The sequence below is a fragment of the Drosophila novamexicana genome, unplaced genomic scaffold, assembly GCF_003285875.2.
Source record: "Drosophila novamexicana strain 15010-1031.04,08,12 unplaced genomic scaffold, DnovRS2.1 tig00000974-arrow-arrow-pilon, whole genome shotgun sequence".
Classification (NCBI taxonomy): domain Eukaryota; kingdom Metazoa; phylum Arthropoda; class Insecta; order Diptera; family Drosophilidae; genus Drosophila; species Drosophila novamexicana.
Window position 1 is genome coordinate 22,428 of NW_020824834.1, and position 26,120 is coordinate 48,547.

The 26,120-nt window shown below is 36.0% G+C and overlaps 3 protein-coding genes across 6 annotated transcripts; 1 reads left to right on the forward strand and 2 right to left on the reverse strand.

The window, feature by feature from the left end:
- Positions 1-1,071: 1,071 nt before the first annotated feature.
- On the reverse strand, positions 1,072-11,830 carry LOC115765478 (protein lethal(2) giant larvae). 3 transcript variants are annotated; one of them, XM_030709060.1, is made up of 10 exons: positions 11,499-11,828; positions 10,392-10,525; positions 6,593-7,371; positions 5,352-6,537; positions 5,191-5,296; positions 4,493-5,135; positions 3,964-4,424; positions 3,488-3,596; positions 3,317-3,434; positions 1,072-1,332 (listed from the first exon to the last, which is right to left on the reverse strand). In XM_030709060.1, exons 2-10 carry the CDS (start codon positions 10,473-10,475, stop codon positions 1,165-1,167), a joined length of 3,654 nt encoding a protein of 1,217 aa, XP_030564920.1. In that variant the 5' UTR covers positions 10,476-10,525; positions 11,499-11,828; the 3' UTR covers positions 1,072-1,164. The 3 variants fall into 3 exon arrangements, with proteins under 3 accessions (XP_030564920.1, XP_030564921.1, XP_030564922.1); XM_030709061.1 differs by lacking the exon at positions 3,317-3,434 and having other exon boundaries at positions 1,206-1,332; positions 3,489-3,596; positions 11,499-11,829; XM_030709062.1 differs by lacking the exons at positions 1,072-1,332; positions 3,317-3,434; positions 3,488-3,596 and adding an exon at positions 3,606-3,767 and having other exon boundaries at positions 11,499-11,830.
- Positions 11,831-12,005: 175 nt separating this feature from the next.
- On the forward strand, positions 12,006-15,720 carry LOC115765581 (ATR-interacting protein mus304). Its single transcript, XM_030709229.1, has 4 exons — positions 12,006-13,012; positions 13,063-14,596; positions 14,651-14,830; positions 15,463-15,720. The coding sequence occupies exons 1-4, from the start codon at positions 12,428-12,430 to the stop codon at positions 15,699-15,701; spliced, it is 2,538 nt and encodes an 845-aa protein (XP_030565089.1). The 5' UTR covers positions 12,006-12,427; the 3' UTR covers positions 15,702-15,720.
- A 360-nt stretch (positions 15,721-16,080) lies between these two features.
- Positions 16,081-25,917, reverse strand: LOC115765579 (dedicator of cytokinesis protein 6). 2 transcript variants are annotated; one of them, XM_030709227.1, is made up of 14 exons: positions 25,814-25,917; positions 25,592-25,676; positions 25,360-25,529; positions 23,739-25,306; positions 22,800-23,675; positions 22,153-22,745; positions 20,894-22,090; positions 19,711-20,442; positions 19,476-19,607; positions 19,239-19,419; positions 18,266-18,442; positions 16,352-16,724; positions 16,254-16,292; positions 16,081-16,159 (listed from the first exon to the last, which is right to left on the reverse strand). In XM_030709227.1, exons 1-14 carry the CDS (start codon positions 25,852-25,854, stop codon positions 16,138-16,140), a joined length of 6,186 nt encoding a protein of 2,061 aa, XP_030565087.1. In that variant the 5' UTR covers positions 25,855-25,917; the 3' UTR covers positions 16,081-16,137. The 2 variants fall into 2 exon arrangements, with proteins under 2 accessions (XP_030565087.1, XP_030565088.1); XM_030709228.1 differs by lacking the exon at positions 16,081-16,159 and having other exon boundaries at positions 16,210-16,292.
- Between the last annotated feature and the right edge of the window lie 203 nt (positions 25,918-26,120).

The following is a 26,120-nucleotide window of genomic DNA, read 5'->3' on the forward strand; positions in this document are numbered from 1 at the left end:
GAAAGGCGCTTTTAATTTATGGCGCGCCACCAAAAATCTTAAACGGCAACCACATGCTCAGCACAATGTCCGAAATCAAAATGGCCATTGGTGCCAATCTGCCGAAGACCAGGCTGATGAGCTCCAAGCACGCTTTACTCCCTTTGAGCTTGCACCAACTGCGCACCATCACCGAATACAACGCTTCCTCAATGGAACTGATCAGCTATCCTCCCCCACACGAAACTGTCACCTGCGCCATATTACGCTTTCTGAATCAGATGCTATGGGGCAGCTAAAAGTTCGTAAGTCTCCTGGCATCGATCGAATTGACAACTATCTACTAAAACACTTGTCCAAAGTAGGCAAACTCTTTCTTCTGAGCAAACAGACTCGACTCTAACTCACTATGCTTATCATGTAGATGATCTTCATAATGTACTGCAAGCTTTTTACAAAAGACTTTCAATATATATTTTCCGTCTAGGGAACCCTTCATAGCTATCCTAACGATCCCTATTTACAAACCCCTTGCACCAGAGCAGTACCCCAAAGATACTGAAATCTTCAATCCTGTTTCTATTTCTTCAACACGTAATATACTCCCAAGAACATACTCCCGTCTTGTATACTGGAATGGAGACAATGCCAAGACCGCAACCGTGTATGTTCCTGCTTTGCTGACGGCAACTTGTTTATATTACAATCGTGCACTTCCACTTAACTTTTGCATCATCAAAGTGATGTCCCTGCCATTAATCCAGTTGCACAAGCACACAACATTACCCATAAATGAACATACTCTATACATTAAAAATCCATCGCTGTCAAACGCTGCTCAAACGACTATGCATGGTAACCAGTTAAAATACTCTGTCATACCTTGCACTGCAGCAACAGGGTATTCTATGTGTTTTTCATTCATTTTACGTCACCTCCTCTCCCTCACAGCACGTTATCAGAACAGCCGGCTTATGGCATGCCAAATAGTAGTAATGCTGTCGTCGCTTTCAGTCTAAAGGTGTTATGCTCAATTAATCACAATCAATAACAAAGATGAAATGAGACAAACATAATTACACTTGCTATATAATATCGGGATAAAACCCTTAACTATACCATATAAAAATTTTGTGATTATATTAAGCTTCAAATTTTGTAGACTGGAATTTGTAAACATCTATCCTAAATAAATCCGGACAAAGCTTGGCTGCCTATATATGGATATGGAGCGGGTATGCTTGAAATATGTTGCTGCACCATGGCCAAGTGGGAACCAATTCCTCCTGTGTGTTCACTCATATTCCTTTCACCCACTCGCTTCCACCTGGATGTACGGTATCTGTATGTGCTCTGTCAATATAAAGGAAAAAAAACAAGCACATATAAAATTTCAGTAAATTTTTCCCATTAGTTCCATTTTAGATTTATTTAGTCAGCAAGCCTATATATTTTTTTTTTAATTTTATTGAAGCAATATTTTTTTCAAGCTCGTTAGCACACTCCCGTCACACGATTATCTTTATAATTCAACTTGCACAACCAGGAAATTCATTAATCTCTTTGTATTTTATAATACTGCACATAAAATAGGACAGTGACAAAATACATATAATTCAATGTCTTTGTCCAAGTAAATTCCACGAATTTTAAAGTTCAATTTATGGAACATGCCCGGAAAATCAGTATTTTAAGCAATGTTAAAAGAATCGATAGTGTGCAACATAAAATATCAGCATAACGTTCTAATAAAATACATTAAGTGATACCATAATAATATTCCCTTTACATTGACCATTACATTATTTCTGTCTATTATGTATTCACTCTATTGCAGTCTTATCGATTAACCATTCGCATCATAACAGCTCTGTTATTTAATAAAATGTATATCGATGGCGTCAATTCACATTAACTATTGTTGCCGCATGCGGACAAACACATTTTTTATTTACCTGTATATTCAACAAAAAGGATTAAAAATTCTACGCAAAACCGATTTTGAAACATTAAATCACATTTTAATAAATGAACCATCGTTAGGCATTCTATTCCACGAATTTTTAAGTTCAATTTAAGGAACATGCCCGGAAAATCAGTATTTTAAGCAATGGTAAAAAAGTCGATAAAAACCAACATAAAATACCAGCATAACAGCCATGTTATTTTATAAAATGTGTATCGATGGCGTCAATCGCACGAACTATCGTAACCGCATGTGAACAATTTTTTTTTTATTTTCTTGTATGTTGAATGAAAAAGATGTTAAAATTGTGCACAAAACCGATTTTAAAACATTAAATTAAATTTTAAGTATTGAACCATCTTTAGGCGTTCTAGATTCGTGAACATAAAACAAAAAGGCTGAGCAAAATGCGTGCCAATTGCACGAGTTAAATTGTGGCGCAATCTCGCATTGATGTACAGGCAGGCAAACCTACGCATCCGACTATAGACTGTCTTCCTCAATCCGAAATATTTTATGAAAACTGTACTGAGAGCGACAATGAGAATCTTTCAGTGTTTCGCCTATTTACAATTAAATACTTGTTGTTTGATTTCCTAGATAGTTGGGTATTGATTAAGTTGATTGTATATTTAAAAATAAATGCAACACTTGTGTTGAATTTTTTACATATGTAGCTAACGGTTATTTAAAAAATGTATGGTGGCAAAAGCACTGAAATTTATAAAAGCTAATGTATATCATTGTTATAGACATTAAAAAACAACAATTATTTTGCTAACCGCCAACATTTTTTAAGGGTACATATATATTGGGACAGGGAATCGGTGGAACGTACAAAAGCATTTGTAATTATACTTTTAAATTTGTAATACTTTGATAAAATCCGTAATAAAGATTTTCATAATATAAGGCAAATGTGTTTTGTATTGTACTATGTGTCGTATATATAAATATATATATATATGGTTATGGTATACGCTTATGCACTAAAGATTTTCAGCTATTGAAAATATTGTCATTCTAATATAAAAAAATATTAATGTTTTTTAAATAGGTGTACACAATTTAGGCGTTTCGTCTGTTCACTAGCTTATAGATAACATATTTTAATAACAAAATTTAATAGAGAAGTGATATGAAAATTCTTTACATTTTTTAAAATGCGACATATATGTGTTCAATTAAAATCGACAGCTTGTCCAGTTGCGCCCTGTCATATTTTAGTGTTATGTAAGTAATATTTGTATTAAAATATAATGCAAATTTGTATATATATGTTTTGTCTTCGAACGTGAAGTTTTTTTGTTTTAACGTTTTTTAAAGTGTCTTACGAGGGTGTTTTTATAAATCTGTCTAAAATTGACTTTCCTCATGCGCTGTAGTTTGAGTCTTTAAAGTTTCGTTTTCCCCGTTTGTGTTTTCATGTGATATACTCGTTATGACAGACTTTATGACAACAGAGCTAGTGCTCGTTTCCGTGGTATTACTGAAAAAATATAATAAGATAAAATTGCAACGGTAGCGCGGTCATTTACATACCCTTTTGACGCCAAATCGAATAAATTGGGTATATTTATATTAGGTATATCCTTTATATTAACGCTGGCGGTGGCTTGGTTTGTTTGCGTGCTAAGCACTGACAGCCGACCTATCAAATCATATTAAGAAAATGTTAATCAATGCGTTTATAACAATGTAAAAGTATGTAATTTGGATCATATTACAAAGGTCATGCAAAAGGTAGTTTATTGTCTTGTGCCATTAAAACTAAAGTCGTTAAATAATGTTTACTATGTTTGCGAATTTTACTGCCGTTAACCTAGAAACAAAGGTAAATAAGTAAGTAACATATGCAGTAAAAATGAACGTAATAAAAGGATTATTATTGGATAATGACAAAAAGAGTATATGAGTAAGGCACGGGGTGTTGTACAGAACATTGAAAAATATGGAGAGTAATTAATATTAAGAACATATGGAGATTATAAATGGTTCACACGAAGGTATTTACTTACCGACAGTTTCCTCTGTAGTTGTTGAACATAGCGTTGTGGTAGTGGAATTTAAGTGATCACGCACAGAGTCGACAGTTATATCACCTATAGAGCTGGTGATTGTCTCATTGGCTCGATTAGGTGAATTACCGCTGTTTAAACCATTAGTAAGTGGAGAGATATTGTTTTCAATGCTAAGCTCTAGCGGCTTGGCGCGTTGCTTGGCAATTGGTGGGTGGGGTATGGTTGCACTGATACCGTTTTCGACACTATCATCGTTTGAATCGACTTCTTTATCGCTATTATCGTCATCATTTGTGGGCATTGTGGATACGTTGCCTTCGCTCTCGAAAGGTTCTACCGGAACCATTCCAGTTGGCTGTACGACCCGGAAGGTGGCCAAAGCAATCCGTTGCAATTCTGAAGACGACATCATATACAATGCCTCGCCGCTATTGGTAAAGCAAAGCGATGAAATACCACTACAAGAGACGAATGATTAAATATGTAAAAGCGGTAACACTAAGGCTCATATATATATCATACGAACTTGATATCTTCACGCCTCACTGCAGCTGCATTTAATTGGCGCTTTAGCTCTGGCACTGATAAAACCATGATGTCCCCCATGTTGGTCAAACAAATCAATGCCATCTCATGATAAATTTCACTATTGCAAGCTGCCGATGCTAGACTTGTATTTGCCGCTCCATCGCCACCATCATTTGATCTCGTAGATTTTGTAGGGCTGCTTCCGGTAAGACTTTGCAAAAGCTCATGTGAGACGCGACAGCTAAATGAGCCAAAATGGATGCGACGTATACGGGCTCCTTCATGAGCCGTAAGCTTATATTTGTTTATAGGCTTTAATTGTGGTAGTGAGAAAACCTTAAACTGTTCTTCAGAAGCAATCAAGACACGATGCGGCGGTGTACCATTTTCGCCATAATTAAGCTGGTCAACAGGACAGCCACTTTGGTCAAAAATAGAAATGCCTATAACAGGCGCACGATGCTTTAGCTGAATTTCCTTGGCCAGTTGTGCAGAAATACGTCGTGGAGACTGCGGCGTGGCATTACCACTAGCAGGTGGGCCAGTTGTTGCTGCAGTTTGTGCGGGTGGCAAATGTAAAAGAAACACCGAAACGGTGCTGGCGTTCGTTGCAGACCACAAGGTGGGGGAGGTTATATTAACTGCAGAGAAATGATAAGACTCGTTCAAAGCATTCAAAAATATTATTATACACACCGTTGGTTATATAGGTTTTAGCAAAGAGCAAGCATCGCACCATAGAACTCATACCATCGTCTGTGCATCGCGCCTCTATTTGTCTTTCAACAGGTCGCGCTTCCAACTGTATTAAACGATATTATGTAATTATTGGTAACAATTTAAACATTGGGACTTACTGTAGTTGGAACCTGATTGTTGGGATTGTTACGAGTTGATCTTCCTTTGCGCAGTTTTCGGAATGATTCGCGAAGCGATTTCTTAAACGATTTACGTCGAGAAAGCTGCTCGCCGGCACCAGTCAAATCGTTTGGATTTAATGTACAGCGGTGAAAAACTGGCACAAAGTTTTTAAAGTCAAACAACACTAAGCCGTGCGCAGTACCTCCGGAGACTAATCCCCAGTTAGCTTCTAACGCTAGACACGTAATGCTAGCTGGTGGAAGTACTTGTAACACCCCTGTTATGTTGACGCCATTTTCACTAATTGGCAAAGCATCTTCTTCTAATAAATTTGGACGAACGTTTAGTTGATCATGACCTTTCCACACAAAACCATCGCGATCGCTAACCAAGTTCATGGAACTAAGCTTTAACGTAACGTGCTCTATGGAGTCTCCGTCAAAATCTGCTATGACAATTTGTCCAGCAGTGCCACCCACAATTAAATGACCTGTTTTGGGACACAGTGCAATTTTTTTTACTGCTAAGCGAGGATCGTCGGAATATGGATCAAATAGACCGGCTTTTCGAAAAGGTGGTTCACTCTCATCAAGTTCATTGCATTCAATTGCAGCTGCTTCATCGTGATTTTCATGACCAAAAATATTTGCTGTCTTAAAATTATATATCGGTTTTAAGAGAACTCCAGAGCAATCCCAGAACTTAACGGAACCGTCTTCATGACCAGTTAAAAGTATTTCGTACTCCATTGTTGTCTCATTTTCATCGCACTGTGCGACTCCTTCTGGTAGCACACCACCTGTTACGGGCCAATCAATACTACTGAACTCTATATCCTGTTCATCACCAGCGCGTAAAATATGCTTATACACTGTCTGCGTGACTTGAGAGGCTAGGTAATTACATGTGACTGCTGAGGCATGTACCGAGTGCAGATAAGGAGCTTTAACAGCTGGAACTTTTGCATCAGTGAGATCATAGGCGCAAAACTCTTCTTCAAGCAATACAACAAGCACTTGCAAATCCTCGCTTTCTTCCTTGTATGTTACAAAGAAATCAATTACTTTGGACGTAAAATCAAGGCAGATTTTTTTGCCATCGCTGGAATGCACCGAAACACAGTTGTGATCACCGTAGGCCGAACGCGGCATTCCTCCAGAAAAAATGATTACATCATTGACACTAAAACGAAAAATGTTTGTTGAAACAGTCAACTTTAAATAAACCAAGAACTTACCTCCGCTTGCCCTTATAAAGCCGATTAATACTTTTGCATGGATCTGGCCCATAGGGAACATAGTTTACATTTTGAGGTGGCTCCCCACTTGCGATCAGCCAACTAGCATAAGAGCCGTCTGCGTGATACCAAGTGAATTCTGTGCCAGTGTTATTGACATACAGTCCAACACTTTGACCGTGCCCGGGTGCGATGTAGGCACGCTCTACAGACGACGTGTCTATATCCCATAATACACAGAGTCCACGATTGTAAGCAATAAGCAGTTTATTAAGTGCGTTTGGCAGCTGGCATATTGACTCAATAGCTCCTGGATTGAGCTTGTAAGTCGGTGGCACTTGTTCTAACACCACATCATGATAAATAACGGGTTCACGTATGGTAAAAGATTTTAGATCGAACTGATATATGTTGCCACCTTCGGTCCCTATCCATACAAGATCTTTTCTTAGCGAGCAGCATAATGAGGATACTTTTTTCAATTTTCCATCAAAAGGAAGTGTTTTAATTGGCACTAATGTAATACCAACAGGCTCCCACAATATTAGTTGGTTTGCTGCAGTTAACGAGAGAAGACGACCACTCCCATAAACCCATTCAAGTAGTTGAACGTTTAATTCAGACGTCGAGTTATTGACTAATGTATGTTGGGCATATAGCTCTACGCCTGGTTGACCGAATACTTTTATAGCACCGGTTTGTGTTCCAATAGCCATAAGCTTTGATACTGGATCATACGCCAACGCAGAGGGCTTGTGTGGAAAACCATGTTGTGCTGTCTGCAAATGAATAACGTATTAAACAAAATGAATAAACATCGACAAATAGACGAAATACTTTAGATAAGGGGTAATTCTCTAAAATATATATTTTATTTGGTCACAGCTTAATATTGAAGGGACAACAACTTAAAAGACCTTGACAACTTACACTCCCAATGAGTGTTCTATATTTACAAATTTAGGACATTTTATATTGTTGTATAAGGTTTAATGATTCAGCTTGATAGGATTGTAACTTACAATCAGACTAGGAAAATAAACTTGACCAAAATAAGTTTTGAGCTTACAAATTGTTTCATTAGTATTAAGTATTTAAAGAGTATATATTTAACCAAAAAATGTAACGATAGCTGTTGAATTATAATAACGATAACTATTAATTCAAGCTAGCAATATACCCTATGCACAGTTTCGAGCTGCAGTAAAATACACCCGAAGTTACTTCTATACTTTGCGCACACAAGCTTAACGCCGCAAGCTGAGCAAATTAGACAGCGGCCGTGCTTCTTCTTTTGTCGGTGATGTAGGTGCTCCTAGTTCCTGCGCAGATCGAGTTTGTTTCCGATAATCGATAACTTACTCCGTTTCCAAGCAATCGATAAAAATCGATATCGATATCCTGTTTTTTGGGCAATTTCGGTAAATAATAAGAGCTAGAGTCACCATTCTTGACATATAGCTTCTAAAATGGAATATATATATATATGCATTTGATGTTGGAAGAAGAGGGTTCAGGGTATTCCCTAGTCGGGAGCTCCTGACTAGAACCTCTTACTTGTTATTCTTGAATCATAATAAAATGGACAGGGCATCAGGGTGGATTTAAAATGTGTGTATGTAAAAAGCGCAAGGCTATATACATATCAACATATATAAAAATTTGTTTTTCTTTTAAATTCAATCAGAACGGAGAAAGAAAACAAAAAAGTTTAATATTTGTTATCCTCGCATTCTATAAGAAAACATTTTCCCTGCATTTGTGTCTCCAACTCTTAGAGATTCCCAAATGTATTCAAAATCTTTTTTTGAAAATACAAATTTATCGACGTTGTTAAAATGAAGCAGCTGACATATGGGTTTTTAAGTCTTGAACTCTAGCTCTAACAGATAGACATGGCTACTCGACTCACCGCGTCTGCTTGATCAAAAATATACCCACTTTCGAATAGAAGATTCTCCATTCTTTCTGTGAACAAAACATTATACCGCATTTCTTACTCATTTTAATTTTACATGGTATAATGGAGTAAAAGAATTTAATAAAGTTTCGACCCCATTACAGGTGCAGCATTTTACACAATCGCGGTGACTGTGTTTTGAAATCTTATCAGCAAGACATACTACGCCTATCAGTACCAACAAACTATACCCGATATATTTCCCTCTTTATATAGAATACATAAATATTTCTTTCGACCAACCCATTTGTTCGGTTTGTACATAAAACAAACTAAGTTTATCTTATCTACTTTGTACCGGCTATGCCGACTGCTTGCTTTTTTTTTTTTGCCAGACTTGCGTTATGAACACAAAATTATTATTTTGGGCTGATGAGTATAACTTTTTGTATTGGTTTTGGTGATAAAAGATAATATTTGAGTCTTGAAAATATATATTGTAACATATAGTCTTGTAAAGTGCTCTGAAATTATTTATGTTTCATTCTAAAATTTATAATTATACTAGCATAATATGCTAATACGGCTGGAAGTTTAATGGGGTTAACAATAAAGAAGTAAAAGTTATTTTAAAGAATTTATACTTTTAGCTGATTATCAATATATAAAACACTGCGCTTCGTAACTTTTGAAGTCATATTTCATTCTTTCTTAACTTATATAATTAAATGGGGATTCATTTAAGAGTGGTAAAAGCACCGATAAAGAAATATGATCTTTCATTTAGAAATACGGAAGATATGTGATATAATTTTCAAGTAATTCGAATCTGTTAGTCGGTTACTCATATTGAGACCAATTGTCGATATCGGTTTTACACATAGAACTACAAATCCATATGCAATGTATATGTTATTACTGCTCAAATATTGTTTCAAAACTGTAACGCAACAAGGTGACGTAGTCTTGGTGATGTCATTGAATTAAACGTCGCAACCAGCTACGACTAGGTGATGGTGTTGGCATTGAACGGCACGTGCATTTTTCAGCATATTCTTAAGGCAAGTTTCTGTACGGTTTTCTTATCGTTTTTTTAATGCACAGTTAAGTTCCTCGTTACCAACTGTTAAATAAAATAATATAAACTTATAAGTATATATGTTCAAGCTGTATCTAAAAAGCTCGAAAGTCATAAACTGTGTGAAATATATGACAGCTTAGGAAAATATACCGGATTTGGTGTTTGTTGCTCAAATTCTTTTAAAATTATATATCAAACCGATTTTAATAGATGTTTTGAAAATGGGATAAGATATATATATATATTTTGAATATAAGGATAAGCTCGTTCCGCGTATGTTAGAAGAAAAGAGCATAAATAAACTTGTTATTGTCGAGTTTTATCAAAAGCTTTAAAAAAAAAAAAAAAATTGTTTATATAGAAGTTTAATGATATAGTTTAGTCAAGAGTATAGTCGACATTATCATATATTTATTTTACGAGGTCAAGAAGCTGGCTGTGTATGCGTTACAAATTTCTTTGCAACAATTTCATAACCTATGTATTAAAGCCAATTCCGCATGAAATACATGGCCGGTGATTGCTGACATTTCTTCTAATATGTACTCATACTTACGGTATGCTCTCATATCATATCTTACTAAAAACTGCAAGTAAGGCAGATCAATATTGACGGTATCTTTGATAAATAATAAAATCTCAATTGCTAAATTATATAAATTAAGTTGATATTCTGGATTTTATTTTCGGATTTAAATGTCGGTTGCAGATAGTACAACTTATCCATTTCTATTTTCGTCACATAAGGAGTCACTTCTTGAATTTAGCGAATATCCTACAGCTTTACTTAAGACAGAAATATATATGTAAATACATACCTTACGATATGCAAAGAGCTCCTTCTGTAGTCGCTGTCGTTCAGCTGTTGGCTGTTGACCCTTTCCTCGTATAAACTTCAACATAATTGTTTTTTTTTTTTTTTTTGTGGATTAAGGTTTGTCAATTTACGAGTCTGCAAAATGCAAAAATGTATATATATAAATAATGTTAAGAGCTAATGAAAAGTTTATTTAAAATAATTGGATCAATAAAAATTAATTAATGACTGATGAAACTTATAGCAATTTTTTAATTTTTGCATAAAGAACTTATAAGCCTGGGAAGATAGAAAAAACGTTGTAAATAGTACATATATAGCAAAAGAAAATGGTACCTCAAATCGCAGCATGACCTCGACTTACCTAACTTGTTAAACAAGTTGTGCTCAGTTTAAAAACGTAAGCCTGATATTTCATGTAGGCGTAAAGGAGCTGTCTGTAGCTATTTGTGTACATAGAAAATAATTGTAAAATCTACTGCATAGAAGCATATCACAAAATTAGAAAACCTATGGTGAGATCATTTTTCCAGCGTCATGAGTATTTTTGACAAGAGTGTATTAATATGGCTTTAACTGAGTAAATGAATGACTCTTACAACGATTCAATAAATAATGTTAATGAACTCCCTACTGAGCACAATAGACGAATAAAAGAAAACTTCTTTGTATAACATAAACTTATACATACGTATATTTATGAAAGTATTAGTTTATTACTAGCCAGTTTGTATAGTGTGCGTGTCAAGAAGCCATCTCGCATTCAAATACACTAATAAAAGCACTCTTGTTTTTGTTGCCGTTTGTTAGGCGACGCCCGAACATAAATTAGCATTAATTGTTTAAAAAATGTTTATAAAGTTATTGAAAATATACCATTGTTCTATCAAATGCTTACAGAATTTTAGTAAATTGTATTACACGATCTAAAAAAAAAACAGGAACATTGAAGTACAATTTTTTCTTCATTTTCTTTAGAATACAAGAGACACGCAAATTTCACGGAAATTATTAGGTACTTCTGCGAGAGAACACATATGTCTACATACTTATGAACGCTACTTCGGCTGAGTCATAGATATATTGGTGAATAAATAATTAAACGTACTTTTTTAAATCACAATTTTGCATAAACACTGCTATGTACAGGAATATATATTTATTTTTCTTTACTTTAAATTGCGCCTGTAGAGTCGCTACCACTAATACATTTGCAGTTGCGCGGTGGCGGCCGTATAGCTCCTGTTTTCATATATTTTTGTCACATTCGAGTCTGTGCACTTGCGAACTGGCCTAAAAAATGTTTTCTGTGGCACAGTTACCCTAAATAAACTCAATTATATTTTAAGCGGATTATTTAAAACTTATTTAACGCGTTTGGAACTGTCTTAACTTTATTTCGGCGCTTCGAAAAATAGTGGTCGACGCGTTCATACCGAATCCTCTATTCAACTGTGTAGGCATCGAAAAGAAACGAAAATATCGATATGCCACCAGGGCTGGACAGCTGACTGTAAATTAAGTCGAATGTCGATTCATTATCGCAAATGAATTAATTAATCTAATCGATAATGTTAGTCTACTGTTAAGACTCTTACACCTTTCTGAATCGATTTAAAGTAATATCATGTGCAAATTTGAGCAAATTTTATAAATATTTTTTCGGTATCAAAATTAATTTGGAAGATTTTAAATTGTCGAATAAATGATGCTTATTTAGTGGGCACATTCTTTTGTTCTTAAAGTCCAATAATTTCGAAAGATAAATCAGTTCGCTCATATTGTTGAATCCGATGTTCATTTGTTGCTTTTTGGTTAACACTAATAATTGAGTTTCCGATAACTATTTTCATTTATTCGTAGAAACTATTATAACATTGCTCTCCCAGTGGATATAAATACAAACCATTATTTTAATTATGATCATTTCGTCGGCCAAAACAAAACAAACTTACTGCTTAGTTCAGTGAGAAGCAATTTTTAATTTCTTCATTCAAGAGCGATCATATACGATTGTATTTTTATAAACCTTTAAAAATGGCTAAGCGGCTCGGCCCAAATGATAAGTTTGGGCATGCTAAAAAGATTAAATTGGACGTAAGCGTTAATCGCGGGCGGATCAGCGCGAACACTTCTAGAATATATGAATTCTGGGCGAGTGACGATGACGATGACGTTTTGTTAGCTACCCAACAAGCAGAGGAAAAGCAGAGGCAAACTGATCGTGTGCGAAGTAGAGAGAGCGAAGTTGCCTTTAATGATTTTGTGGCTGAAGCTCATGGCAGTACGAGTACCCAGGAAATATTTGCAAATGAGCTGCTAGGGATCGATCTCCCCTCGAGCTTGAATGTGGAAGAAATTTTTGGGACTGATGAAACTTTTGTTTTCTTACCCGATGCTGGACGTGGGCAAAAAACAGTTTTAGCAGAGGTTGAAACTGGTACTGCAAGCAAATGGACGGACGGTTCCTCAAATCTGGCAACGGAAACTAGACGTCAATTGGCACAAGAGCGCCAACTCAAATTTTTAATGGAACGTGTTGATTTACTTAAAAAGGAGAATGAAAAATTGCAGAAAGACCTGTCGGAGAGCAACAACCAAGCCAGCGCTAAGGATGGCGAGGTGAGTAAATATAATATAATTTTAAACTTTAACTAATACATAATTCAAAGGTGGGTCTACTCCGTAACGAACTTCGACAAGCACGTAAACTGCTTCAAGCTAGCAAGATGGATAAGCTTACAATGGCTGCTGAAGGAGAAAAGGAGTACAACGAAAAATTTGGAAAAGCATTAAAGCAAATGATAGCCAAAGACGCAGAATTGAAAATTACAAATGTAGAGTTCTCCAAGCTTAAAATTAGGAATGCTACAAATAGCGAACGAAACATATTCAAAGAAAATTCAGAGTCGATAGTCACCGATGCTGACGAATGTAGGAGTTCACTTCGAATAGAAAATTTATCTATCGGTAGTCCTTTTGCAAAACAAAGTTCCACGAAGACTAAAGCACAAATCTACGAGTACACGAAAGAAACACGCGGTAAAAAAAAGCAACGTACGTTTTTTGAAGTCGAGTTGAAGCAACTGCTTCTTGATTACGCTCAAATGCAGTCTGAGCCTCAATATGTCGAAACTATCACAGGCCGCATATTTATGTCTGTGGGTAGAGTCTTAACAGAGTTTTGGTCCTATACCCAAAGCTTGGAGATACCACAAAACTGTATGCTTTATCCCTATCATCATTTTGATCTACAATCAGATCAATGTACAACTATGCGCTTGTCATTGATTCAGTCGAGCGCTTTATACGACATGGAACAAGCAGTCCTTATGCGTCGCTATATTGGCACGTTGGCGATAATCTGCCAAAAACAAAGCAGCATACCGCAAACATTGCTAACAAAACAGTATGGTAAATACTGGGTATTACAGATAATAATTGAGGCGATTACCAATTTAAGTTACTCATTTGAGGTGTTAGGTCATTTTGGTGTTCTTGAAGCCACTGCAGCGTTTCTCCACAGTTTGTTAAGCCATGTTAACCAAGTAAAGGAAGATACATATGGATTCCAACTTGAATTACTCTTTAATTTACTAAAACAATTGGTTTTCACCCGCCCAAGCCCATGGGTTTTCCGTGATCTTAGTGCATGCATGTTATTATGCGCACGAAACAACCAACTTATGGCAAGAATGTGTGTTAATAGTCCAAGTAATTGCTTTGTATCAGATCGCGTTCGTTCATTTTACCGTTTTGGTCCCAAGTCGTGTTTAATACAGGTCTACGCAGGACTGCTCGAGGTTTGCTTTTGCAGCGATCTGCCACTCCAACCTAGTCACTTCAAGCTTTTGCTTTCGATTTGCGGGAATCATGTGCGCTTTGTTTACCAATGCTTCACAGCAACACCTGAATTCATACTGAAAATGGTTTTATTTCCCTCATTTACTGATGACGAAAAGGAAGACGAGGACATGTTTTCTAAAGTCGTCGGATTGAACTCTGATGTAACAATTAGTAATACTACAGCAACTTTTAATGGTTCAGCGCATAACCCAACGAACTTGTCCAAGACTAAGTCAATTCCAATGCAGGATAAGGTGCCACAAGAAATTCAATGCGAATGTTATGTAAAAATTTGTCTAAGCGTTGTTACGATCGTTTATCAAATGATGTATCAGTGGATGCTTCAAGACAAAAAGTCAGGTTAGTGAATAATAACTGTACCAAGTGCACTATATATTGTAAACGTTTATGCAGATATCTTACAAGTTGGAGAAATCTCACAGATTTCATTGCATTTATTTACACTTATCTTTCGTGAATATTACCTCACCTGCATTTTCCGAGACTCTGAAGAAACAACAAAACATTATCTATATTTATTGTGTAAATGGTGGAAGAGTCAGGCGCGGCTGTTGAATTTCGAGGATGTACATTGTAAGTATAATTTAGTACACAATAGAATACTCTGCATTCATAAGCCAATTAAACAAAAATCCTTAAACCAGTTCAGTAAATTCTTATCTATCTGTGCAAAAATCTACGACATCATCTTATTAATTATAAATTCATAATCATGATGACATTATTGAACTGTTAAAATAATGCGCTTCAAATTAATAGTTTTCTGTACTGATAAGCAAAACAAACTTAAGGATCAGTTTTAATATTGGGAAATCTCTAAGCACTCTAATGATATAAATATACTAGGGGATATAATTCACTTTTTTTATGAAGTGCTTTGGAATTATGTTGATGCAAATCGGTCGAAACTGTTTGAATCGCACCAAGAATTCGTGGATTCTTATAAAAGTGTGAATTTTTATAAAGATTCTTAGAAATTAAATTGAACCCGAAACATCACCTACCAATTCTTTGATTCCTATTTTAACCACGGAGGGATGGATTTTGCAAAAAGTGCGACACACTTCTTAAATAAATTTGACAAATAGTTAAATACATATATAGAGATTGCTATCTTATAATTTACGTTTTTATAATATTTGCAGTATAATTCAAGTTTCTACTTGTATAAGTGCTATATTTCATTTAACTTTTTATATTTTCAGTACGATTTTTGAAACAATTGCAGGACTTGCAGTTCATGTTAAAGCCTTTGCACCAAGAAGCAAACCATACAAATCCAAATGACGACATGGCCGAGTGGACACGAATTGTGAGCAATGCAGATGAAAATGTACCAAAATATGTTCATACGAGTGTTCCATTATATTCTGAAACTCTTTTCTCATATAATACTAGTGACTTCTTCAACGGCGTGAAAAAAATAGCTTATAATTTAAAATAAGTTAATTATAATTTTTCCTATACTTATGTACTTGTATATACTTATAATTTTATTTATAAAAATTAGTTCAATCAAAACTATATCGAAATTCGAAAAAAAATCATATTGATTGTATTCGCGTTTCATATAAAAATTCTTAAAAAACCTTCTAAATAGATTCAGTATACCAATATTTGGTAACATTTTTTGAGACAATATAATAAATAAATTATTATGTATATTTATGTTATATTTATATTTAAACGATTATCAGTAGTATTCATGGCGTAGGATTGTGATTATGATTACGATTATGGGGATGTTCTTAATGAATAATATGATAATAATTTCGAAATATCAGAAGAATGTATTTATAAAATATTATATTATTAATATATTATGTATAGATGTAATTGTGTTGAATTTAAAGCGCTTTGGATATTGTGTGCATAAAAACTTACTTAAAATAATCCGATACACTAGGCATGTAAAAAATTTGTAAAAATTGGGTTATTAAAGATAAAACTATTTTCACTGTAATCAATATAAATTAATTTGGAGCGTATAAATTACCATTTTAATGGTGTGCTTTTATTTTGATAAGCATTGGTTCTGCAAATAGTAAACCATAATTCAATTTGATTTAATTTTGTAGTTTAATTTCAACTTACTTTATAACACCTTGTGTTTGTACTGAAGTTAGTGTGATAAGCGGCGTTAGACGTTCCACAAAGCGCTCATAGTTACGTTCAAGTTCCCGCTGATAATCCTTTTGATCCGATAATATCAGGTTTCTATTCTTTTTTAAAGCATCCGCACACCGTTTTGAAAATTCGCGAAAACACAATCGTAATTTATTTTGGTGCTTCGTTGGTATGGTTGCGCCGTCGGATAAGTTTGACAGAAATACACTAGCCATTTCCATTGGACCTTGGTTGACAGTAGTACCAATGCAGCCCTGTAAAACCATTTGCAATATTTTTGGGTCGGCTGGCTCTTGATTGGTAGCTGCAGCCAATTCCAGTGTTTTCTTTTGGATGTCCTCTACCATAAGATATATTAAAAGAAATATTAATAATAATTGATTTAAGCCTTTTCTTGGTGGAGAGCTTCGTATTCCATTTGAAATATTTTCAATAAGGTTTATTTCTTATTGTTCTTAAAGCACATTCTATATCTCAATATATACAACTTATTGTCCTGACTTACTAAATGACTGACTGATTGGTGATCAATGCACAACCCGAACCGTAAAAGCTAGAAAGGTAAAATTTTCACTGTAGTTACCTTATGTGAAGGTACACGTTTAGACGGGGAAATACCACTCGCATGTGTTGAAAAATCGTTAAAAACGTTTTTATGGGAGTCAAAGATTTTGTGGGTGACTTTTCGTGTTTAAATTCATTGCCAAGGATCTATACGAAAAATCATTTGCGACGTGTTTCACACTTTTCGCAGAATCCAGCTTCCTCGGTAAAAAATGCAATTGAAAGATTTTTTTGGGTAGGTCTTAAGTTTGCATATATAAATGTGTGCCTGTTTGTACATACATGTGTGCATGTTTGTTTTGTACATATGCAAACATGCATGCATGCGTACATGTATGAACACATGTCCGGCTACTTACATTCATGCACACATATATACATACATAAATATGAATATACATACATACCATATGTGTACACACATACATACCATATGTGTACACACATACATACCATATGTGTACACACATACATACCATATGTGTACACACATACATACCATATGTGTACACACATACATACCATATGTGTAGACACATACATACATATGTGTACACACATACATACATATGTGTACACACGCACACACATACATGCACACATATGTAGATGCATAATATACAGATATACATACATATGTTGTTTATATGTATCTATGTCGTGTGTACATATTTGTACATACATACATATAAATACACACGGACATACTCACATATAAGCGACCAAGTTGTACACGCACATACCTGCATATATGTACACACGCACACACATACATGCAAACGACATACATACATGCAAACGACATACATACATGCAAACGACATACATACACATAAAATACATATGTCGTTTATATGTATGTACGCGTGTGCATATTTGTACATACATACATATATGTACACACATACAAATAAACGACAAATTTGTAAATACATACATATAAAAAAAACAGCAAGAAAAACAACACAAAAAGCACCAAAAAATAACACCAAAAATACGACACTACTAGCTAAGCATGAAAAGCTGCAGAGCCTAATTGAATTCTTGAGAATCGAGGAGGAGAGCACTTTGTAACAATTCGTTTTATTTAAATTTGCATCAAATAAGCTCGGTCTGCGTTAGGTATTAAAAACAAACATGCATGCATACATACATACATACATAAATGTACACACTAGCACACACACCCACACATATACACACTCATTTATATATATATATATAAATATATTTCTTTGTTTAAGCCCATGAAAAATATTTTTTTCAAAAAGATGAAGCCACTCTACTATATAGGTTAACTTATTTAAAATTACTTACCTATTGCCACTTCAATCGGCTCCAATTGAAATTGCGCTCTACTGATTACTTGGATACGAGTTTTGACGTAAGGGAAGTGGTTAGCTGTTGTTAATATTGTTTTTCGTTTACATTGCTCATGTAATTCTCCATGAGCTTTTCCGCTTTTAGTGAAAGGTGTTGCAAATATAAAACGTTCTAAGGGAAAAAGTATAAAATAGATCAATTAGATTTAACCTAAGGGAAGTGGTTAACTGTTTGTAATATTAATTATCGATTACATTGCTCATATGATTTTCCATAAGCTTTTCCGCTTTTAGAGAAAAGTGTTCCAAATCTTAAACATTCTAAGGGAAAAACGGCAATTAAGTGGTATGATTATAAATTCCGTCAGTATACATTCTTGGTAAAATACATTCATACACCCAAAGCGAGCATGTTTTATTTTAGGGAGCCCCACAGTTTGGAAGCTTCTGTTTTTGTTACCTTATGGTTTTATGTTTGTAGGTCGTATAAGATGATGTTTGTGAATATTCCAAATCAAAAAATCTCAAACTGCGTTTTATAATTTTGGTAAAATTGGGAATTGAGAGGGGGTTGTAGGGAAGGTAAAACCTAGATTAAAAAAGGAGTTTATGTGCTTGAAAGTAGTAGGGTTTGTTTTTATGTAATACTTACATCAGTGTAAGCAGACAATTATGGTCTAATCAACTAGGGTGCTGATGTTGCTCAACAATTGGTCTACCATATTGCCTTTGCGTACATTCGAAAAGAAAACATACCCACTTCACCAATATTGCATACAAAAACACAGTTTCAAACATAAAATTAACAGTTGCTTACGGATACAGACAAACGGACGATTCTTAATCAAGAAAGCGGATTGCTTTGTCCGAAAACAAGCATGTATGTTTTTGGATTTGTAAATTATTATTCCCGACAGCAGAGAATAAAAAAAAAAAAAAAAAAAAAAAAAAAGATAAAAATGACATACTTATATTAAAATTTCGCTCAAAGTAAGTCTCGCGATGACGCATTTCATAGGTTTCGAAGTAGGGTTCGACATAAGTGATTTGTATATACGCCTTTTCTGGATCCAATGTGTTTGTATCAAAATTATTTGAGTCCTTAATAATATGCACCGATTCAGGACCAAATCTATCCGCATAGAAGTTCTGAATGAGAAAATGATTAAAATTTATAAAATGTCATCATAGCAATATCAGAGTACCTGAAGTCGGCTAAATATTTCTGGCAACTTCGTTAATGTGGGTTCTTTGTAAATAAATTCTTGCTGGTCCAGATCTCCAAATTTGGCACCATAGAAACCAACGCGAAAATATGTTCCAAACACCCTTTTACCCTATAAAAAAGTAAAAATGTAGCAGTGTATGATTTGATCGACGATTTAGTTCTGATTTAAATTTTGTATATCAGACTTGCAGAGATTTGTATTTCGCACTTACCTGAAGCTGTGCAATTCGATTAAAGGCTTCTTGCAGCTTACCATGCATTTTGCCAAGCTTGTGAAATTCACGGTTCGCCTCACAGATTGGAATTAATATTTTATATACTTCGTTCATAGCTTCATACATTCCTGCGACTTGAAAAGAATTAGAAGCCTCTTCGAGCAATGCTTTTAATCCCGTCTCAGTAAAGTGGTTGCCCAGACATATGCCGTCTTCACCTGGACTAAGAACATCATCCGATACCGCAGACTCCATAAACGTATTTGGTGAAATGCGCTGAAAACTTACCGCACCGACAGGCAAATGTGTTTGGGATTCCAGCATACTAAGATATTCTGAAACTAGGGCAGCCCCATGTATATAACACATAGCCGCCTCAGTGTGATTAGCGCGTTCACGGTGCTTTTTAGCCATGTTTTCTAGCCATGTTAGCCGTAAGTCTGGATTGTTTTGATAGCCTTTTGCTATGCGGTTCATTAGGTCAAGTAACATTTCTGGGTCCTCCTGGTATTCTTTCATTTTTACAGTATCAGAGAGGATCATATGCAGATTGAACAGTAAATCTTGCACTTGTTCTGGAAAAGAAGTTTCTTGCAAGTCTGCATCGGACTCGGCGTAGACTAAAATTGTTTTTAACGCACGACGAAGCGACTGTTCGCTAAAAGATGCACTAGTCCCCACAAGAGAGCTTAGTGACATAGTTACCTGCATTTTGACGCGTGCGAAGTTCTAAAATGGGAGATGTTGTTACATATATGTTTATAAGTATAAACAGGTATTTAACCGCTTTGTCTGGGCCAAGTATGTTTCTCTATGTCTCAGCAACTACTATACTTAACTTATTTTTCGCCCATATGAGAATTAAACTTATCCCATTTAAGCACATTTAAAATGTGATTTGAAATAGGTCATTGAAAAGGAATCTGAATTATCCCGATATAAAACAAAAAAAAAGCAATACTTTTTTCTACCTATTTTCTAACATTTTTAACGTAGAGTATTGAAGCCGAACGGACAGATTGTATTTTCCACACCTCCGTCTAAACGTAAACGTAACTACTGTACAAATTTTAGGATTGGTCTGTATTTTGATCACCAATCAGTCAAGTCAGTTAGTTAGTCACTTAGCCTTGGCAAATAGTTATACATTAATTGATTTAATTATTATTTATATACTTACATTTCCGATTTCAAAGTTTTGTCTCATTAGCAGGTACAACGATGCAGCTGCCTGTGAACGAATGCCTGGTAATTGTGATGCGCAATGCTTTAACAGTAAGAGGCATAAATCTGCGCATATATCGGTTTCTTCTTCAAACAGAAGATTTGGGAATTTAAAGATCAATGCACGTTGAGAAGCAAATAAATTTTGCAATGCCAGGGTCGATTGATTGCGAGATAAACTATGCAGGAGGACTTTTAGTACTGTCCCTAGAAGATTATGATGTAGGTTGGTAGCCACATGAACTACTATTTCTAAGGAATCTAGAATGATAAGTGCAATTTCAGTAGAAAGAGAACCCTCAATAAAATGACTTAATTCGAGCTCTGGTTCGCTTTTGGTAACTGTTTCACTGTACTGCGAACGGTATGGCATGTGCTCCTTACGCCAGCGAAGTTTTTCAGTTGAATTTCGATCTTTGCGACGATTAATCAAATCATAACGTGCCGAATTTGTTCCTCTAATGCATTCTTCTAATTTTTCTTTAACATCAGTTGGCGCTGTTTTACGAAAGCTATGAGTATTAGCCCGTTTTAGGGTAGGCATCCGTTTTTGACCCGAATATTCAAAAGCTTTTAAACATGTATTAAGTACTTGCAGCATTTGGTGCACACGATGCGGGCTTAAGCCGAGTAGCCAGCGATAGAGTACCGTGCGTTCCAAATTTTTCAGCACCCAAAGGAAACAAGCCAGCAAGTGACGCGTATTCTCTGCGTTCAAGGGAACCTTGTTTTTCGATTGTTCCGCCATGTAGGAGTATACACGACTACCAGAGATAGCATATGCTACTTCAGGGCTTATAGTGGCCGTGGCTATAGTCTGGTGAGGTCCTTGATAATCTTCAAGTTGACCTATCTGCTGCAAGCGATCATGATCTTGAGCATCTGATAGATATTGATATAGTTGTGAAAAAGTATCCATGACTATCGAAAGCAGCGGTATATAGAGTGAAGCTACTCGCGAGCGTACTTCCGCATCGTACCGTGAGTCATGTGAACTTAAAAGATTTCGTATGCAGTTAATTGCTTTTCCGTGCACTTGAGGATTAGGCACTTCCATGACAGTGGCCAAATCGCTTAACACAAGGCCGATGAGAAAATGCTGTTGACGAAATTCAGTACTAAGGTCGGCGTGCAACGCACGTTCAATGGATCCCTGAGCAAAGAAATGTAAAGTCGTAAAATGTAAACCGAAATTTGAATAGTTATAATACGTACATATGAAGTCTGACTAGTGTTAGATGTAGTGCTGGGAGTTGGGCTGCAAGGCGCTGAGATGGTCGTGTAAGAAGTACCGAAAGGAAAATTTAACGCTACAAAGTGTTCGTGACTGCATACAATTCGGTGAAAGTCGAGTTTATAGTTCATCAAATCAGGTACTATCGCATTTCTTGATGTTATAAGCTTCGAGTATATTTTAATTAAACCAAAGACAAATCCACGATCCATAATGCTCAGTAGATCGAAAATCAAAAAGCTTAAACTTGCATTCAATGACTGAGCTAATCTTGGGTCCGTGCTATGGTATTCATTTACTTTGTTAGTTACAACTGCGACAAGCGAGGCTACGTCTTCGTTAAACTGGTGTGAAAACCGCTGTTTACGTGGAGCATTCAGGGTACCTGAATTATCTAAGTGTTCTATCATAGATTTGATAATAAGCTCAAAGAGAAACCATGAATTACTCATAGCAATATCTGCCACTCTCCCACTAGACAGTGTGTATTGCAAGACGAGCTCTTCGTGTAGCAAACGTACATGACTGACATTCGATTCTAGTCCCACACTTGGATGTGGGCCAACTTCAAGAGCTATAAGAAAGTAAACTTAATAAGAGTACTTTATAATAATTTTTGGTAACTTACCAGCAGTATGAGTGTTTGAATCATTATCATAAATGCTACAGGTTTCCTTCGATAAGAACTCATTGGTAGTGATGTGTTCAGTATTGAGGGGGCGCGGTATTTTGCATTGGAACTGCACATAAGTGGAAAACAAGCTCTGGCGTCCATATTGGTCAATGTCGCTTAGTATGGAAAGCTGTGCTGAAACTAAGCAAAGCACCTCGAACACAGTCGAACCCAAAGACATAATTTGGCCTCCTACTTTATGTGTAGTTACCAATAATTCAATTAGCTTGTCCAACACAAGAGGCAGATGTCTAACAAGTGATTCACGACTGGCATGATCTATGTCCAGTAGGCACCTTTTCAACTCGGCTTCCATATTACACTCGCCAATATGGGAAGGAATGTTTCGGGTGTCCAAGTATTCGCAGATCAAAAAAAATCGATCTAGGTGTGCATCCAAAGTGTGAACTGAAGTCACAGCATCCACGTTAATGGAAAATACAGCGCGATGATTGTCGAGCCATTTTATTCCAGGAAGATGAACATTTGGTGGGATAAATGAGTAGTTCTCCGGGGGTGTTTCCACCATAACAGGCAAATTGAATTCCCCAACTTTTAGTTTTCCATCCTCCAGAAGTGGTAACCAAGTGTAGCCGATGGGAGTTTCCACTGATAGTTGCAAATCATGTGGCTTTTTTTGGCATGAAACGTGGTAGATAGTGAACAATAAATGGTGGTGCTGTTTGATGGAAGCGGGCAGAGCAATCTTAATCTCGTCATAGAATGATGGACACTTGTTATGGTAATTGACGCATGTAAATGCTTCAGTCGTAAATTCCGGACACGACGATTTACCAAAGATGGCATTGACTGCATCATTTTGTGTTTCTCCTATGTAATTATTAAAAAAAAAAAAAATGATGTGATTGTTTTAATTTCATATCATTTTCTTACCTGCCATCAACTGTACACGAATGGCAATGTTACGAGCCGAGCCGGCGCGTGACGAAAAATTTAACTCTTTGGGAGACACAAATAGTAGATTACGATATATATAGTGGGGATTATAAATGGGTAGAGGGGGAAATTCCAATATTTCTTTAACTGGGTATGGTTTGTCGCCATTATGTGGCTCGATTTTAGCCAATTCCGGAGTTAACGCATTCGTAACATCTTCAACACAAGGTGATATTTCCAATTTTATGGATCCCGGAATACATTTATATTTTTTTATGACTGTACTTGGCCTTTTAAGCTCGGGTAAAATTTTATATAAGTCCTCATCTTTCATTTTATCTGCCTCTTGCTTGAAAAAACTTGGCACAGTTAAAGTAATTGGACGAAAACTTTCAACAACGTTGGCGAAGTCATCTGGTGACCAAGAGCGGCGTTTTTCTTTGCGTTCAAGTGAGCCCCGCCTTGTTAGCGTACCGCTCATATCGTTAGCTTTTCGGCGCAGCTGATCAAAACTACTAGTTGAAGACTTACGATCTAAGCTATTTGAGCTTGCGGCAGAACCCAAAATAGCACTGCCACTGCTGTTCGATGAGTCTCTCTCACCAACGCAAGAGTCCTTATTTTCAAAGTTGTCCCCATTAAAGACGTTTGTTAGGTATATAGCAGTCCAAGCGAAAGGCATGCGATATTTTCCCAAGCGCTCACAATAATCCATTGCATTTGACTTTACTTTTTCTCGGTACTTGTCTTTGTCCTCTTTAAGGTAAGGCTCCACAGAATTATTAATGTCACCCTGTAGAACTTTTTCCAGTCGTATAACAAGAAATAAATCATTACTTGGATAAGAAATTTCAAATATAGCGGAGCGACTTTGCGTGCTAACATCGGCACACCGAACATGGGTTGATAACATAAGTTTCAGATTGTCCGAATTCATATCAAAGTAAAAATTTTCAGATACTTTTAGTCGCTCTTTTGCATCGTAAATGGCCATTGATGCGAATATAGGCTCTACTTCTAACTCCAACTTTAATTGCAGACATTTAACTTGTATGCGATGACCAATATGTTCTACTGGAACTTCAGCGGGCAACCTGCGCTCAACAACTTCTTCAGTTTCAATATCCGGATAAAGGGAAAAGAATGCATCCTGACGATCCTCCTGCCGCCGCGTGTCATTTAATTGATCAATTTGTTCTGGCGGTACATTATCCAATAAATTTGGAATAAGAGGGTCATTAACAGAGCGCCTTAAATCAAAACTTGCCCAAGAACTGCGAGGAGTTAGCGTATCGGTACAAGAACTAACCGAAGCTAAGCTGGCTATAGATTGTCTGGAACTAGGTGTGCAGCTTTCGCTCTTATCGGTGAATGATTCGTCAAAGGAGGAAAAGTCTTTATCAATCTCGAACTCTTGCTGGTAAGCCGAAGGGCTAATAGTTTCGCGATCAATACGCTCTCGTGCACAACACGAGCTTGAGTAGTGGCGTTGTGCATATTCTACAACTTTCCAAGGACGCGTGTAACAATGAATGCTTTCCTGCACGTGCTTTGGTAAGTCAGAGCTGCAAAATAGATTCTAAATAACAAAAATACCACTTAAATGGGCATTGCTTACATATTTCCTTTAGGTATAATGTGATCGACAGTGCGAATCTTTCTCGGAATTGTTTTAACTGACACATCTCCTTGAGGAAAATCCAAAATGTGCTTTAATGGATCTCGGTTAATAATATTAATGTTTTGAATAAGGAATTCTTCATAATCAAGAGGTTCAGTGAGAGAGAGCTAAATGATAATTAACTGTAAGTAAATTGTATGCAATCGAATAAAAAGAGCAACAAAATTACCGTAGATGAACACACTGAGCTGCAGTTGGTGGGCTTAGACTTCATATGCATAGTAATGTTTTTGCGCACATCTGCCGCCGGTTGCCTGTTGAAAAAGCAGGTATATAAATTGCTTCTATAAAAGGGACCAACAACTATGGAATGATTTTTGTGCCGACTAATGTATTAAGAGGGCGCGGTTGTTACAAATTCAGCTTTAATCTACTACTTTTTTTTACGTACTTTGAGACTTTTTGTACAAACGACCTCTGTGCTGTCGACATTTTTGCACACTAATTTATACAAATATAACTAAAATATTACTTCCCAAAGTGAAAATCAAACAATGGGCAAAATGAAAGAAACTGTAGTGCTGAGAGTGCACTACCCGATAGCTGACCGATAAATTGTGGTGGCTAGCTGATTATTATATTGTGCCTGGCTGTGGTGTGGTAGTTTTTCAAAATTAATCCCAACCTACTTTGATTCTTAAGTATCTCAACAGTTTTTTTATTGTGTATTTGTTATGTTGTTCCATGATATTTCAAAG